This window comes from Canis lupus, chromosome 9, assembly GCF_011100685.1.
Source record: "Canis lupus familiaris isolate Mischka breed German Shepherd chromosome 9, alternate assembly UU_Cfam_GSD_1.0, whole genome shotgun sequence".
In the NCBI taxonomy this organism is placed as follows: Eukaryota; Metazoa; Chordata; class Mammalia; order Carnivora; family Canidae; genus Canis; species Canis lupus.
The window spans coordinates 49,556,901-49,574,680 of NC_049230.1; the positions used below are offsets into that span (position 1 = coordinate 49,556,901).

At 63.1% G+C, this 17,780-nt stretch overlaps 1 protein-coding gene across 15 annotated transcripts in view; it reads right to left on the reverse strand.

Moving 5' to 3' along the window:
• Positions 1-17,780, reverse strand: part of KCNT1 (potassium sodium-activated channel subfamily T member 1) — a 60,405-nt gene that overhangs the window by 23,098 nt on the left and 19,527 nt on the right. For 10 of the 15 annotated variants that reach the window (XR_005364814.1, XM_038548802.1, XM_038548799.1 and 7 more), the window contains 2 exons: positions 2,281-2,360; positions 1,556-1,655 (listed from right to left, as the gene is read on the reverse strand). Coding sequence is in view for 14 of the 15 variants with exons in the window: in XM_038548802.1 (XP_038404730.1) it covers positions 1,556-1,655; positions 2,281-2,360 (180 nt within the window). In the remaining variant the exon portion in view is untranslated. Of the gene's footprint in view, positions 1-1,555; positions 1,656-2,280; positions 2,361-5,689; positions 5,844-7,106; positions 7,149-11,731; positions 11,887-17,780 lie in introns of those variants that run through there. The other 5 variants (XM_038548803.1, XM_038548805.1, XM_038548807.1 and 2 more) reach the window with 5 other exon arrangements.

Sequence of the window (17,780 nt, forward strand, 5' to 3'; positions counted from 1 at the left end):
CACCGTCCTTCCAACCACTCATCCACCATCCACCCACCATCTGCCTTCTATCTAACCAACTACTCATCCACATTCATTCTCCATCCCTCAATCCATTATTCATCCATCCAACCATTCATCTACCACACATCCATTCATAATTCATCCATGTGCCCACCTATCTGTCCATTCTACCCATACCTCCACCAGTCCCCTCCTCCATCCATTTGCCCACCCACTTGCCCATCCACATGCTAGACCCTGGGCAATGAAAATAATAGACCTGGTTCCTCTAGGGATCTGGAACCAGATGCCCCAGGAGCCTCTGGGAATGGGAGAAGGTGGGATAAACTCAGGAAAGTGGTTTGAGATTCTGTTAGATCCCTGTTTTCCTTTTCAAACCACCATGGCTGGATCTGTGCAACCCCACCTGGGATGAAGACAAGGGATGAAGAGTGTCTGACTTGGGGTCACCAAGCCCAGCTGCATGTAGGGGGTTAAATTCCACTTGCATTGTCCTGAGGCCCTGGCTTGGCCTGGGAGCCTGGTGGCCACGCTTAAGCCCCAGGGAAGAGGTGGGAAGACTGCACTGAGGAGCAAGCCTCTGGTTTCTCAGTTCATCTGGTTGACAGTGATGACCAGGCTGCCCAACCTGACCTCAGGGCCCTCAGCATCTGAGTTCCCACCCCTGGTGTGAGCGGCTGAGGAAACTCACTCAGCAGGAGCTCAGGAGAAGCAGAGACCGAGCCAAAGAGAAAAAAACATAAGAAAGAATCCGGGTTACAGGCATCACCTCCGGAGAAGCGGGAAGGCAGTGTCTGCCTAAAGCAAGACAGAACTCTCAGGAATTAAAGCATGGTGCAGAGAGACTGAGCCAGAGCTGGAGGCAGAGCTAAGGGAGTTGCCTGGAAAGAGTACAAGAGAGACAGGGGGGATGGGATGGTCCAGAGCCACACACCCAGGCATCGGAGGCCCAGAGACAGTGGAGGGGAAGGGGTGCAATCTTCCGAGGCCGTGACACCATTTCTGGCGTGGGAGAGAGGGGCCACAGCAGGGTGTCCCAGAGGCTGCCACATGGGCACAGAGAGGACTCCACCAGCCTGCAGGGAGGAGAAGTGCCTCCCACAAGGATGCCAGGCAGCAACAGTGGCAGGGAGACAGCGCAGCGAGAGGGGCTGCATCTGTGAGCCCGTGAGCGAGAGAGAAAGCTCAGACCTGAAGGGGGCGGGCGGAGTGTGCTCCCTGCAGTGAGGAGCCCAGGAGGGACAGATGGGGCCCCGTGCAGCCCTGGGAAAGGAACCAGGAGGCCCTGCCTGGCTATATCCTGCTCCCCCACCCTGGATGAAGGTGGCGCAGAGCCACTGGCAGGGCCCTTCCAAGCACCAGTAGGTGCACATTGGCCACAGTCCATGGCCAGGGCGCCCTCCTCCCGAGCAAAACATCCTCGGCCCTGCTCCGTGCAGGAGGATGCTGGGAATGAGGGACTCCCCGAGGGGCACATATCCCAGGCCGACCCCACTGGCCTCTGCACCGGCAGAGCTGCCGGTGCAGTTCCCCAGTTCCCCAGGTCACCCACCATCCAATCCCCAGCGCTGGGTCATCCAGCAGCACGCGGACGATATACAGCAAGCAGGTGAGCAGCTTCAGGGAGAAGTTGAACAGCCGGATCCTCAGGCCTGCAGTGGACGGGGGACAAGTCGGGGCTCCTGGGCCACCGGAGGCACACTACAGGCCCTGTCTACAGACTTCCTGGTGCCCCTGGGACACCCTGGGTGTAACTGCCCCCAGAGACTGAGGGGCTCTTGGGGGGGATGCCACCTGGCCAGCCTCTAAGAGCCTCCATCTCTGTCCTGCCTTACAGATGGGATAGGAGGGTGGAGGCCTGGGGGGCACCTCATGGACTAGGACCTGGGGGGACACTCTCCATCCCCCATCCTGTACCCCAGGAAGGGTCTGAGATGGCCAAGCTCCTGCTGAGAAAGCAGGTACCTGTTGGGGGATGGGTGGGGTGCCATGGAGGAGGCTGTGCCCGTGGCCTGGATGGCCCCAGCCCAGCCTGGTGTCCAGCAGGGGGGCAGGGTCCCCATAGTTTCTGGGTCCCACCTCCCACTGGGGCAAGGTGGCCTGAAGCTGAAACCAGGGACCCTCCCACCATGCCCTGCACCCACCACTCACTGACCTAACTTCTCCTCTGCGCAGGCTCCTGGGCCTCACCTCCATAGGCCCCCGAATCATTGACTTGGCCACCTCACCCCTGCCCCACACCAGTCCCTGGGCCCCATCCCCCCAACCCCTGCTCACTGGATCTCTGGTTTTTGATGAAGAACAGCTTGAGTCGCTCTTTGAAGGTGTTCTCATTGACGTAGAACTCCACCTGGACCCTGGAGGCAGGGAGAGGGACATGGGGGGCTCTGGCCAGTGGGAGGCTCAAGCAGGGCCGGACCGGCTCCCACACCCCAGGAGTAGAGCAGACAGAGGGCGGTGGCAGGACAAGGAGGTCCCCCGGTGTCCCACGCACCTGCCTGCCCACCCATGCAAAGCCACTGGGCACGGCTGCTGCCTGCTGGACACCAGAGCCCTCCAGGGCCCCCGGAGGTGAACACCCATGGGCCCCCAGCCATGATGGTCACGGGCAGCCAGCCACCCGGATGAAATATGTCCTGTGTGGCCCTCAGCACAACCTCAAAACATGCCAGATCATCTGTACAGAAAGTTCTGGAAACTGACGGTCATTTGCTTCTTCTGATGGCCCCTGGTGGCTGTGCCCTGAGACTCGCTGCAGCCTGCAAGATGGTCAGGCAGATGGACTGGCAAGACGTGGCCTTCCCCTCCCCCCACGGGCCCACCCGACCCTTGGTGGTGCCCACAGGCTCTGAGTCCTGCCCAGGCTCCCAGCATCCAGGGAATGGACCACAGCAGACCCACAGGTCATGAGGGAGTCGCTGTGGGGGCCACCTGGTACCTGGGGGGACATGGCCTGGCCTCAGTCAGGGCTTCCTGCGGCCACTGGGCCCACGCTGGCCTGGTGGGGGTGCTGCTCTAGCAGGGTGGAAGGTGTGGACAGCAGGCAGGCCCCGGGGGAGTGAGGGCCTGGAGCCAGGGCTGCCGCCTGCCCCGTCACCCTCCAGGGCAGGCCCCAGATACATGGGCGATCTCCCCTGCACCTGGGCTCCAGCTCCCACCAGCAGAGATCAGCAGGCTGTCCCCCTGACAGCTGACCGGAGCTGCCCTGCCTAGGGCTGGCCACCTCACTTCTGAGGAGCGGCGGGCATCATCCTTGGTCTCCAAAGCCCGTCCTAGGCTGGGCACAGATGCAGGCACCGTAGCTGTCTGGACCTGCCTGGGGGGCCTCGGGCGGGGTGCTGGCACACCCTGACCTGCTGTGGGCTTGGGGCCTCGGGCAGCCACAGGGGCCTCAGCTGGTCACAGGGCTCGAGGAGGGTCCCTTGAGGAGGTAGGGGTGCTGTGGACCCTCCCCACTGGGTCCTGGTGCAGGTCCAGCCCCACCCTGGACTCCTGCAGCCGGAATAGTGGGCCAGTGGGGTCCAAACCCAGAGCCAGTGGCTAGTGTACCCCCTGTAAGCCAGCAACCCCCTGCACCTCCTGTATCCCAGTATACCCATGATACCCCAGCACACACCCTGCACTGCAGCACACCCGGTGGTACCCCAGCACACCCCCTGTACCCCAGTACACCTCTGTACCCCAGTATACCCCATGGTACCCCAGCACACCCCCTGCAACCCACCAACACTCTGCACTGCAGCATACCCCATGGCACCCCAGTACACCCCCTGGTACCACACTACACCCTGTACCCCAGCATACCCCATGGTACCCCAGCACACCCTAGTACTCAGCACCCCTGGAGCCCCACTGTACCCCAGCACAGACTCCTTTCCTCTCTCTCCTCAGAGCCCTCCTCCTGCTCTCTGGGCTTCTGTGAAACCCCTGAATCCCACCCTCCTCTCTAGGTGCCACCTGGAGCTGGGTCAAGGGGGTCCCTGAGGGGCTCTTTGGGAAGTTGGTCTGACAAGTCCGGCAGGACCTGGGCCTAGTCTGGTCAGGTCAGGGGGCAGATGCAACTCAGTGAGCCTGAGGACTCCCCGGGGCCCCAGAGCACCCAGCTTAGGAACACACCCTCCTTGCCACTCTCCTGCCCTGTCACAGCAAAACCTCAACAGGGGTCTCCTGCCCCACCCGTGCTATCCCCTCAGGTTCGTTTCCTAGCCAGCAAGGCCCTGCCTGCCCACGTGGCTGGTGGCCATCTGGTTGCTTCCTCCTCAGCCTCCCAGGCACTGATCACGCTGCCCTCCCTGACCCACTGGCTCTGGTCACCTCTGACTCCCCCAGATTCCTCAGCTCTCCCCATCCTATCTCTGAACATGGGGTGCCCAGCGCTGCTCACAGGTCCCTTCTGATGCCCACCTGGTCTGTTTGTGCAAGCTGACTTCTAGACCCCAGCTCTCCTCTGAGCCCCTGCTGACCCCCCCTGACATTGCCCACTGGGCCAGCACCTCCCCAGGCCAGAGGCTGCTCCCTCCCCCATGTCAGACTCACACCTGCCTCCCACGTGCCCACCCCCTGCGCCGTGGGGAGCCCCCCTTCCCGAGGTCCCACCACAACTGCCTTCCCTGCCTGCTCCTGCTGGAAGGCTGGACGCCAGCGGGTGACACAAGGTGTCACAAACAGGTGGGGTGGACTCCCACACACAGTGCTGCGGCCTCCAGCTGCCAGCGAGCACTGCCTGGGTGCCACAGGCCAGCGTGGGGCAGAGGGTCTACCTTCCTACGGGTCTGCTCTTGTTCATTCACCAGGCAGGAGGCCTGGAGGGGACAGCTGGGCATACCCAAGGCCCCTGCTGCATGTGGCCAGGGGCCCAGGAAGGTCTACAGCAGGGGTGCCCCATGGGCATGCACCAGATAGGCCTGGTCTGGAGCCCAGAGGCTACAGGGCCTCAGCCCCTGGAGGAGTGCCTGGGGTCAGGCCACTGGCCCCGAGGACTGGACAGGCCGAACCTAGGGCCTATCCCTGGGACAGTCCTCAGCCCTGGCGAGGACAGGGGTTCAGACTGCAGATAGAAGGGCCATCTCAGAGCCCTGCCATGGGGCCCTCAGAGGGCTCCCTATGTGCACGGAGATGAAAGTCCAGCCAGGCCCGAGACTGGCTAGGATCACCCAGGGGGTCCCAGGCATCATGGGCTCTGAGCTCCCCCTGGGACCAGGGCCTCTCAAATATTTGCGGTGGAAGGTCAATCCCCAGCTGGCTTTGCTGTCTGAGTGGGCGCACCTGGCTGCTGTCTACACGGGCCCAGGCCCCCTGTGTAGCCTGAGCCCCCCGCCTGCCTATGCCCACGGTCATGCCCACGCTGGAATGGACCCAAGCAGCCCCCCCCGCCCCCCGTGCCAGCAAAACAGCTCAAACCTCACCCACCAGATACCAGGATGGGACCTGCCAGGCCAGGGCAGCTGCCCAGTGACGAGCTGGGCAGGGGGAGGCTGGGGGCTGCATGTCTCCCTGCTGATCAGCAAGCTGACCGGTTGGCCCACAGGCAGGCCCAGGGAACAGGCCTTCCAGGGATTCCAGATGGCCTGTGCCGGGAAGCTCCAGAGGCAGAGCCAGGCGGTTGGCCTTGGGGGAGGGTGGCCAGACACTAAGCACGTAGCTACAGGCAGGCCCTCCCGCCTGGCCACAGCAGCCGGGCACTCACATGGGGTCGCAATCTGACTGCCTGCTTCCCTTGATCTGCCGCTGTGTGCTGGTGGCTCTCGGGCAGGTGCCTGGGGGCTCCCTCCACGCTGGAACCCGCAGACTGACCGGCCAGAGACAGGCCTCACCACCACCTGAGGCTGTCTATTCTGAGAAAGGGCAGAGCCTGTGACTGGCCCAGGGACCCAGATCAGCACAGACATGCAGCTTGCTCCACCCCCTTGCACTGGCACTTCCTGGAGGTGCCCCGGCAGGGTGCCGGGCTTGGAGGCACAGGGCCCTGGCAGGGGTGCCTGTTGGGTGGGGGGCACTGGGGCTGGCGGGGTGGGAACGAAGGCTGTTCTGTCGCCACCACTCCAAGCCCCAAGCCTGTAGACTCAATGTGGGGGGTTGGTGGCCACTTCCCTCCCGGCACCCCCAACCTTCATCAGGGTGGCTCTGGGTCCACCTCAGTGGGTGAGTGGGAGGTTGGGGGACTGAAAGGCTTTCCTCTGGCCACTGCCATGGGCTAGCTTCTGCAGGGCTACCTGCTGACCTTGCTCTGGCCCCCAAGGCTGGGCCGGGTGGCTGGGGGAGCGCGGGGTGTCTGTGCTGCCACTGCCAACTCTGGGGAGTGGGGGGTAAGACCTTCAGCCTTGGCCCCTCGGATGAGTGCACTGTCCACATACCCCCAGGGAGCTGTGCAGGTGGTGGAGGGGCCTTCCACCCCATCCATCAGAGCCGCACCATGGGGGCCTGTGGCCCAGGCTCCCAGCTCCCACACTCCTGCTGGGATAACCCCAGGCCCCAGTCACAGGCAGCAGGGAAAACAGCAGCTGCTGACAAAGTTAATGAATAGAATTGGGGCCCACTTGGTGGCCACACAGAATGCTGAGAGCCTAGGCAGGGTATGGCTGCTCTGAGGAAGACTCTGATCTCCCCGGCCTCAAAGCCACCCTCCACTTGACCTAGATCTGACCTACACACATAACCCAGGCTGGCTGAGGCAGGAGATCCATGCAGTCATCTGCACCTGTCCCCTATAGGCAGAGGCTGGGGGTCCCCATTCCTGCACCCTATAGGCAGAGGCTGGGAGTCAGCTGGCTGCTCCCAAGGGTTCTGGCCACCACCGAGGGGGGCTGTGGGTCTCCGCCTCCAGATAGCCCGGTTTCCAACTCCAGGGCTTCTCCCTGGGGACCCACAACTGTCCCACTGTCCTGTCCTCAGATCATTCCCCAGGCTGGCGGCCCCTGTCTGCCAGGAGGTGGTGGCTGGGGGCACCTCATGCCAGCTCCTGGCCAGCTGCAGGGCAAGTGGTGCTGGGCAGACTGGGGTCTTCCCCACAGCTGGCAGGGTCTGAGCCCCCTCCTCCCAGGGACTGCTGGGGGTGTGAGGACACCTGTCCATCCCAGACACAGCCCCTCCCCACAAGCACTTACTGAGACACAGAGGAGTCCAGGCTGAAATCTTCCACGTGAAGCCTGGGGACAGACACAAGAGGTCACGTCCACGTGGAAGATGGATGGACCGAGGGCCTGGACTCCTGGAACAGGCCGGGGCACAGGCCCTTGAGGAGGCTCTGGGCAGGGTCCGAGACGGGCAGGGTCCGTCTGCACCCATGTGCAGCCCACCCCACACTCGCGGAGCCCCCAGGCAGGCAGAGGTGCCCACAGGAGGCCGTGTGCAGCGGGGCAGTGACCAGGCCTGGCTCTCTCGGTGCCCGAGAAAGCAGCACAGTGCAGCAGCAGTGCAGACACATGCGCCCCCTGCCCAGGCTGGATCCCACCCAAGGCCAAGGCCAAGGCCACCGGCCTTCAGCCAGGGATTAGGAAAGGATCAGCCCATTTGGCAAGCACTCCCTGTCCCTGCTCCCGCCAAGCCTACCCCAGGCGCCACAACCCTGGCTCCAGGGAAAGGCACCGGCAGCCCCCCTGTCTACCCAGAAGCTGATGCAACAAGGGGCAGTCCCCACACGAGGTGCCGCAGCCAGGACATCCTTGTCAGGTCTGCCCACCTCCCCTCTGCTCCCCTGCTCTCTATGGGCCTAGCCACAGAGCCAACCAGCAGGGCACCGTGACTTCTCAGCAGGAGGATAGGCTAAGCTGGGCGCTGGTGCTTCTTAGGGGGTGCCCAGGTGTGCCCCCTCCACTGGGCCAGCAACCACACAGCTGCTGCCCCCTGGGCAGCCTGCCCTAGGGTTCTCCCAGCCTGGCCACAGGCAGCTGACACCAAGATGTTTGGCCTTGGGCTGGTGGGAGGTAGGGGGGCTCCAAGGACTGGCCCGAGGGGCTGGCAGTGGTGTGTGTGTCTGTGTGTGTGCGCGTGTGTGTGCACCAAGTCTTCTCATTGCTGATGATGTGTCCGTCTGGGGCCAGCAACTCCACAGAGGACCTCAGGACCTCTCTTAATCCTCAAAGCAGCCAAGGTTCAGAAGAGGAAGCCAAGGTTCAGAGAGGACCACTGCCTTCCCAGGGCCATGGGCAGGGAGGAAGGGGCCGGCCTATAGGGCTGGGTCAGCCCCTCACCCTGGGCCAGGCCACAGGCACATGCCCACCCCTATAGCTCCTGGTGCTCGGGTGGGCAAGGCTGGGCCGTGGGACAGTCGGGAGGACGAAGTCTGGATGGGGTGTGCTGAGGTGCCAGGTTCCATACGGAGCAGGGGAAGAAGGGGCGTCCCCAGGCCTCAGCTTAAAGTCACTGGGAGCTTCCAACAGATTCTACATGTTTGTCTGGCTCAGGTTCCCTTGTGTTGGCCCAGGCACTGCCCCAAGCCCTGAGCTGGGGTGACAGCTGCACCAGGGGGTGGCAGGAGCCTGGCAGGGCCACAGCTGTCATGTTGGGACCAGGAACTCCCGGAGAGTGGGTGGGGGGTGCTAGGGGGATGTGGGGGTTGGTGGGGTTCCTGGAGGAGCACGGAGGCCTCATGACCCCGGCGGGGGGAGAGGGGAGTGGACCTGTTGTTGTTGGAGTGTGACAGACAGGCTGGGGTCATGGCAAACACACAGGGTCCAGACCAGAACAGCTGGCAAGCAGGACCTTGACATGTGGAGGCTCATGCTGGGCTTGGGTGCCTGGGGAGGCCCAGGGGTGGGGAGTGGGGCAGGCCCACTTGGCCGCTGGAAGGTCCTCCCTGCAGTCCTGGCCCAGGGGCCAGGCCCATCCTTAGTGGCCAGAGATGCAGCCCTGAGGGATGGACTGTCCTCAGTGGCCACTCGATGCAGTCCCCATGGGGGAGGGGGGCTCACGGATTCCCATCCTGCCGGGTGCTGCCACCACCTGTTCTAGCCCTGCCCCTCAGACCCCCCACCCCCCAGGCCTTTGGCAGAGCCCCCGCAGCTGGAGATCCCCTCACCCTCAAACCCTGCCTGTCAGCCCAGCTCTGAGTGGGACCCCTCTGAGGACGTCCCCTCCTCTGAAACTGCCAATGGTGGGGCAAAGACTTCTGCCCAGGCCCTCGTGCTCCCCCTCCACCCTGGGGACCCCTCTTCCTCTCTTTCTGCTCCAGGGACACCCTGGCCTCTGGCTGCCTGTCCCTCCCCTCCCCCCTTGGGGCATCTACACCCACAGGAGGGTCCCACTAGTCAGCCTGGGCCCTGCCCCTGGGGTTCTCTCCTCCCGGCTATGCTTCCAGTTACCCCAAACTCAGCCGTCCACAGGGTGCCCCTCACACCCTGCCACCACTGCCCACTACTCCCTGGATTCTCCCTCCTAGATCCTTCTGCGGCCCTCCCCATCTCAACGGGGCTGCCATCGTGCCTTCCCCTCCAAGGATGAACCAGTGAGCCCCTCCTTCGGTGCAGAACGTATCCATACCTGGGGGGGGGGGGGAGTGCCCAGTAACCAGGCCCTTCCTCTCCATCCCTGTCTGTCCTTTGGATCAGCATACCTGGCATGCAGCAGCACCTGGGAAGGGCAAGGCCACCCAGCCCCAGCAGCACTGACCCACGTGGGGAGTTTACTGGACCCCAGCACTCCTGCCCCCGGGTCACAATTTCAAACCATTGCCCTCTCCTTGTCCTGGACTTGTAAGACATGCAGGAGGGGAGGGACAGAGGGAGGAGGGGGAGACTTAGGACTCAGAGCCCAAGGAGCTCAGGTTGGTGGTGTGTGTGTGTGTGTGTGGGAGACCCCCAACACCCCTGTGACTAGGGTGCACTGTGTTGAGGGTTGGTGGGGGGCTCGGGCATGGCACTGGGAGCAGGATCTCCTCATGCCTTGTAGTCCCTCCACCAATGGTGAGGCCTCCAGGAGGTTCTGGGCCAGCCTGGGGAAGGCCGATGCTGCCTCAAGGCCCAGGGAGCTCTGATGCCCGCTGGCCCTAGAAGGCGGCAGGCAGGCACATGCGGCCAGCTCTGGAGCTCCAGCTGCTGGCTCCCTCTGACAGAAGGTCCCCTATCACCTGCCCTGGTTTCGGGGGACACTCTGTCACACTGGAGTTCCCAAGGAGCAAAAACCCTGCAAGTGCTTCTCTGCTGGGGAACCTGTTGTGGTGCTCTCTGCTCCCATCCAGAACGAACTCCCTGGCACGTGTCTGACGTTTGGGGACACGAGGTTGCAGGGCTTCAGGCCCTAACACTGTGCAGCTACAGACAGTTCCCTTTACTCTGCAGGAGGCATCTGACAAGGACCCTATACTTCCGGGGTTGCTGGGGATGGCGTAAGGTAGCCCAGTACAGACCTGGGGGTAGAAGAGCACAAGGATGGGATGGGAGAGGGCTTCCTGGAGGAGGTGGCCTTGACATCTCAGTTCCATTCTGCACTGCGGGCTGAGGCAGCCTGGGCAGGACCTGCCATCTCTGCGTCCCTGCAGGAACGGGGACAGCAGGGGAGCCAATCTCTTGCAGGGGCTGGACTGGCTGTAACCAGAGCCTCTGGAACCACTGCCCCCCACAGCGTCCGAGAGGTGGATGGAGAGAAGAATCTGTCCTCAGCGCCTTGGCAGCACTCACTTCCCTCCCACCCACACCCAGGCTGCCCATTAGCTGCTCCAGGGCCTCTTGGGCACTTAAGCTCCAGCCTTAGCAGTCTGCTCTGGCAAATGGGAGTAACTGCTGGGCAGCAGCCTTCCCTGGGGGTGCTCCCAGGGGCCAGGAATGGGATGTGAAGGTAGGGCAGAGGTGCAGGGCGGAGGCTCCCTGGGCACCCCTGACCCTGCCATCTGCCAAGCCAAGTTCCTGCCAACACTGACCAGGCCTTGCGCCCCCACCCCCCGGGCTCTGGCCCTGGCTCCTGCCCCTGCCTGGAGGGCCCGTCCGCCTCCTGGTGCCCCTCCCTGAAGGACAGCAGCCCTGGGAGCCCCCGCTCTCCTCACCCCAGCTCAGCCTGCACGTCTCTGCCAGACACAGGTTCCTATGCCCACGTGTGCCCACACCAGGGCGGGTCTGATTCATCTCTGTTCCCCCCCAGCAGCATCTAGAAAGGCTCCCTGCATAAAGGAGGTGCTGGCTAAATACTAGAGCTGCAGATCGGGCCTCAGTGTCCTCATCCGTGAAATGGGGGTGCTGCGTTCAACCTTGCCCTCTGAGGAGCTGCGGAAGGGCCTGTGATACCCCCTCCCCAAGAAACTGGCCTCCTGCACCCTGGCTGCCTGAGCTCCAGGCATAGTCCCAGCTCCAATCTGCTCTGCAGCCTTTGGCCAGGACCGCGGCCTCCCTGGGCCTCATGCTGCCCACCTCTGAAGTGGGGATGCAGATGCTGGCCCTGTCTCCCCACAAGCAGCTGCCGGAACCAACAGGAGTGGGACTCAGGGGGCCGGGGCCAGGGCCAGGCTGGGAGCACGGAGCCCCCTGGTAGTGTCCGGGTCCTCTCTTGCTTCTCCCCTCCAGTCCTACCTGCAGGCCCACGGTACCGGCTACTGGGAGCAGGAGTGTGTGTGGGGGGAGCACAGGCTCGGGGCCCCTGGGTAAGGGTTCCGAGGGGGGAACCCAGCCGTCCCCCCCTTCCCTTCCCTTCCGCGGGCCGCAGGCGACCTGGCAGGTGCAGCCGAGCAAGCCCGTGCGGGATGCGAGCGGCAGAAGCAAAGCCCCTCCCGGCGGCACGCGGGTCCCCAGGCGCGCGCCCCTACCTCTGGCCCACGTCGCTGCCCACGGAGCCCCCGCCGCGGGCCGGCAGCAGCGGGCTGAGCCCGTGCGGCTCCTCCGGTGCCGAGGCTCCGGCCGGGGCGCCCCCCGGGCCCGCCTTGCCCTCGGACGGCGAGCGCGGCAGCTTGGCCCGCGCCATCCTGCGGGAGCGCACGGGCGGGAGGCGGCGGGGGCGGCGCTCCCATCTCCGCGCCCCGCCCCGCGCTCCCGCGCTCCCCGCGCTCCCCGCGCTCCCCGCGCCGCCGCCGCCGCAGTGGGTCGGCCTGGCCAGGCGGGGGGCGCCGGGAGGCGGGGGTGGACGCGAGGAGCCCCGGCGGGAGGGGTCTCGGCGCCCCGTGGCCAGGGCCGCCCTGTAACGGAAGTAGTAGTAAGAATCACGACAGTCACGGCGGCGCTGGGGGAGGGGCGCAGTAGTGGCGCTGTGACAGCTGGTGGCTCCGGCCACTCACCTCCGCAGGCAGGAGCCTCTGAGCCCCGGGAGCCCTGGGGCTGGCCGCCGGCCCAAGCCACAGGCCGCCTGCGTGCAGGTCCCAGGATCACCGGAGTGGGGAGGGGGGCTCGGGATGGCCGCCCCGAGGTGCACCCCCCTTCCCCGGCCAGGTGGGAGATGCGTGTTCTGTCTTCCGAGCTCCCCCATTCCTTACCTCCCTGCTACCTGTCCCTGTATCTGTCCTGGAGCCCAGGGGGCACTCACCAGGCAGGGCCCAGATGCTGGACTGGGCCCCGGGCCAGGCACGAGAGCCCTGCCTCCAACAAAGCAGCTACTCTGAGGAGCCCTGTCTGCGCCTCTGGCCTGCTGGGGTGGCCCTGGTCACCCCACAGCACAGGAAGAACTCAGGGACACAGCGCAGATTTCGGATTTGCAAAGTGGGGAGATGAGGTGCTGAGGTAGGAGGTGGCTTCCCCAGGGCCGGAGGCAGGGGGCAGCAGAGCAAAGGCCCCGGGAGGTGAGGACGGCCGCCAGGTGTTGGTGCTGGGGGTGCCAGGCTCTGGCTGGAGCCGTTGGGTGCAGGGGGTGCTGAGCTGCACAGCTGTCCTCCACAGTGGCCAGGGGCTCCAGGCCTTCTCGACCTGCCCAAACCCACACCCAGACCACAGGCTCCAACTTGCCTGGCTTACGGAAGGTCTGTGGGAGGAAGGTGCCCACCTGCCCAGGCACGGACGGTGGTCTCCCCACTTGGTGGTCTCAGCAAACCCCCATCACCTCTCTGGACTGCGTTCTCTGTTAGGAATCTGCCCTAGGGGAATGAGGTGTTTACGTGGGGCCAAGCCCCCTGCCTGCCCCTGGTGGGAAGGGCGAGGACATGGTGGCCACGCATCACCCTTCCCGTGGAGTGACACGGAGCGTCTGTGGGTGATGAGCGCTGGAAGGGCTCCTGCCGGTGAGCGAGATGCAGGATGTGGAGCACAAAACAAAGCAAGTGGGCTTTGGGCAGTGCTCCATGCCTCTCCAGCTCTGGGGCACCGGCCACTGGGCTATGCCCTGGTGTCAGTCAATAATGGAGCAGCGCTGGGTGGCAGGGATGCTCGCCTGGCCACCCCAGCAGGTGCAGGGCTCCTTGGGATGGGTTTTCACCCACAGACAGGACACGAGCTCACGCGCCTCGAGCAATGACTGTGAGCGGCAGCCCAGCGGAGAAGGCACCGGGCAGCAGTGTCCACCTGGACGAGCACAGGCCGGCAACACTTCCCAGCCACGGCACGGAGCCCACACATCTAGCCCGTCCTCTGAGTCGCCACAGCTGCTGTGTCCTCCTGTCCCTGGACTTTGAGAGGGCAGTTGGTCCTCATGGAGTGATGGCTGCTGCAGTCCAGGGGAAGAGTCAGGTGACGAGGGAAGGTTTCTTCTAACATTGTATGATGTGACCTAATGGAAACCATTGGCCGATGTGCACAGGACCACCAGGCAACTGTCAGTGCTGCTCCGTCTGCCCGTGGGTGGCAGAGGCCCTTCCAGCTGGCCCGCTGCATCACTTATGTAAGGTTTGATTTATTTTGAAAATGATCATCCAGTTTAGAAGATGGTCCATTTCCTGTACGTGGAGGGGACACCCCCCACCCCGGGCATGGGGCAGCAGCCCGAGGTGCCATGTTCCCTGACCGTGGCTCACCATGGGGAGCATCCCCAACTGCTCACTCCCACTAGGGTCAGACATGCTCGAGCACCAAGGCTGTGGCAGGAGGGGCAGACAAAAAGAGCAGTCTCCCTTTTCTCAAGCACTACAAATGCTGCTTCACTCCTGCCACAGACGAGCAGCCCGGTGTGTGTGTGGGGGGGCAGGTCGTCATTTTGCATCTTCTGTGCCAAGAGGGGCTGGGCTGGGCACAGGAGGAGAGGACAGGTGGAAGTAGCACAGGAGGAGTGGATGGCGGGGTAATCCATCAAGGCTGAGAGAATGGGTGGGTGCTGGCGCCCCAAGATGGGGAGGATGGGAGGAGCAGATGGGGCAGGCTACTGGCTCCACTCTGGACATCCTTCAAGCGCCTGCCAGACACCGTCTTGTGGGGCGCTAGGCGCCCACGCCTGGCACTGTGAGGGCAGCTGGGCTGGAGAGGGACCTGGGAGCAGGTGAGGCCTGCAGGTGGGATGCCTACAGGTGGGTGGGCAGGTGGGAGGGCTGGCCCGGGAGCCTCTTGAACCCGGGGAGATGCAGAGACTTAATGAAAGGTAGCGCCGAATAACTCAAGTGGCTGGCAGAGCACAGGCCAGGGTTGCAGGCTTTCCGGAGCAGCAGGTGCCCTGCCACTGAAGCCAAGCTGGTGTGTGCCCATGGGGTCCTAGGGATCCTCACCCACAGCCCCACATCGGGAGAGGTGCACTGGAGGGTATCCTGATCACTGTCACTGTCAGCTGGCTGAGGTGGCGCCTGGCTGTCCCCGGATGGAAGCGAGGCCTCCCAGGCTGCTGCCCCAGGCCCATGAACCTCAAGCCCATGAAAAGATGCTCAACATCGCCAGACTAGGGGAGAGCAAATCAGAAGTGCAATGAAATGCCACTTCGCTCTTACCAGGATGGCTGCTCTCCACACACACAAAATAAAGGTGCCGGCCCAGATGTGAAGAAATTGGAACCTTGTGTTCTTTCCTGGGAATGTGAGATGCTATAGCCGAGATGGAAGGGTCTGGAGCTTCCTCAAAGAACTAGGGTTACCATAGGATCCAGCAGCTCCACCTCTGGGTACGTGCCCCAAGAACTGAAAGCAAGGGGTCAAAGAGATGGTTGCACATCTGTGTCCATCGCACTGTTGCAACAGCCGAACACGGAAGCATCCCAAGGGTCCGTCGACAGAAGAATGGGTAAGATGTGTTCCGTCCACACCACGGACCATCACTCAGCCCTAAAAGGAAGGAAATCCCGGCACCTGCTATGCTGTGGATGGACCTGAGGACACAGCGATGAGAGAGATGAGCCGGCACAGGAGGACAGATGCTGTATAAGCGGGAACTCCCAGGAGGCCCCAGAGGAGTCGGATCCACAGACATGAAGTTGGGGGGAGGAGGTGAGGGACGTGGCCAGTGCTTCATGGGGACAGTTTAGTTTGGGAAGATGAACAGGTCCTGCAGGGGACGGCTGCATGATGTCAATATGCCTGGTGCCCTGATCTGTGCCCTCTAGAATAGTTAAGATGACAAATTTTATGTTACGTGCATCAACCACAATAGGAGTTTTGGACAGAAGGTGCAGGTCCCAGCTGGAAGGGCTCTCACTGGACCAAGCTGGGACTGGCAAAGATTAAATCAGGGTGAAGCAGTTTCCTGCTGCTGCTGTGACAAATCACCCCAATTTTAGTGGCTTAAAACAACGCAGATTAACCATCTCAAAGTCCTGGAGGTCAGAGTCCTAGAATCCAAGCGTGGGCAGGGCCGGTTCCCTGAGGAGGCTGTGGGGGAGGGGATCCCCCCTCCTCTGCCAGCTTCTCCCTGTCCCTTCCCTGAGGACCCCATGGCAACGCGGGGCCACAGAGATGATCCAGGAGCCCCCCCCCCACCGAGAGCCTTAACCTCATCAAGTCCCTCTTGCACCTGAGGGAACGTGCCCTGGGAGGCCAGGGACAGGGATGTGCCCGTGTTGAGGGGACGCTGCTGGATCTATGTGACTCTCTGGACAAGCACCTCGTTCCTGGGAGGAGGACCCAAAAAGGCAGCCACTGTGCTGCCACCACTGAGGCCGCCCTAACATGCTGCCTCAGTCGGGAAGCTGACAATGAAACGATGGTGCACGTTTTCCTGCCTTTTCATCAGGAAAGATGGGTCAGGGTGTGTGACCGGCTCCCTCGATGAAGGAGAAGCTGCACTCACAGAAGAGCGTGTCTCATGCTCAGGGACGACACAGGACGAGGCAGGTGGGGTGCAGGCAGGGTCCGTGCAGTGCCAGGGGTGTGCCACCAGTTGTGGCAGTGCAGGCCACCTAGGCCACAAGGCAACACGGTGGCCATGACGTCACCTATGATGTGCTCTGGCCCAGGCCATTCTCATTCGGTCCTTTGGGCCTTTGGACCCCAGAGCCAGAGTACGAGGAAAGGTGGAGGTGGAGGGACAGGCTGACGTGCCCTGGGAGAGGCGACCACCAACTTTATAGATTAAAACGACTTCCCTGTAACTCACCGCTGCAGGGGTGAAGTCCGAGCACAGCATGGCTGGGTCTTTCCTCAGGACCTCTGAGGCTGAGGCCCCATCAGTGGGGCTGGGCTCTCGCTTGCAGCTCTGGGCGGGACCCTGCCTGGCGGCTCACCCAGACCCCGGCGGGATTTGGTTCCTGGCGGCAGTAGGACGGGCCTCCATTCTTGCTGGCTGCCACCCGCTCAGCTCCGGAGGGCTGCCTCATACCTGGGCCCGTGGCCCCTCCATTGCTAATGCCCATAGTGGCACACCAGGTGCCCCCATGCCCCAAATTGCCACCTCTCCCACCTCCCGCCAGAGAAAACGCACCACTTTCAGAGGGCTCGTGAGGTTAGCCTGGGCCCACTCAGATCATCAACTTTCGATGAACTCAAAGGTAGCAGATTGGTCACCTTCATCCCAAGGCAGGATCCCTTCTGCCACTTGCGAGGAAGCAGCAGGGATGGGGTGGTTCACGCAACAGAAAGGCAGGTCTCAGGTCCTGGAGGCTGGACACCCAGGGCCGCTGCGCTGGCGGGGTGGATCCTTCTGGGGCCTCCTCCTCTCCTGCAGACGGGGGTCTTCTCTTTGTGCCTGTCTCCAAATTCCCCCTTTCTAAAGGGCCCCAGTCATATTGGAGCGGGGTCCCCCTCGACCTCATGAGCACTGATGACCTGTGATGACCCTACTTCCACACAAGGTCACCTTCTAAGGCCCTGGGGGGGGGTGGGGATTAGAAGTCAAACATGTGACTTTCATGTCACTTTCAGAACGAGGTTCAGCCTCTGACACGGCGGAGCATCTCACAGACCCTGGGTGTAACTTGTCATCATAGTCACAGTTCTGGGCAGCCATGCAGATCTTGGGGGCCATGCCCGGTAGGAGCTGCGCTGGATCAAGATGGGTTCGTGGGTCCTAATAACCAGACAGGACACGATACTCTGGGCTGAGCAGACTGGCCGCGAGGGGCAGACTCTCTCCTGTCCTCCAGGCTGCCCTGCTCGTTTCCCCGGACCACCCTCCCCCCCCCCACCCCCCCCCCCACCCGCACTGGCCACTCTCTCCCTCCGTGCCCTTTATCAATTCCCGGACCCAGCACGGAGTGTGGATCTCAGGGAGGCCCCATCCATGCCACCGGGAACGTGCTTCCAGGAGACACTTCCCAGCAAGGGGCTGGCCGGGGTGCCTGGGGTGCTTGACAGCTGGGGCTTCCATACCCCACACAGAAACGAGGCGACTCCTCTCCACACTCACTTCCCCGATAATTCTCTGTGCTCCAGTGTGCGAGTGTCTGCAGCTGCCATCGCAGGGGACACCCCCCCCCAACAGATCCTCCCCGCCCAGTTCTGAGTCCACAGTCGGTACTGCTGGGCTAAAATCCAGGCATCGTGGGGCTGTGCCCCCCAGAGGCTCCAGGGGGACCCCCGCTGCCTC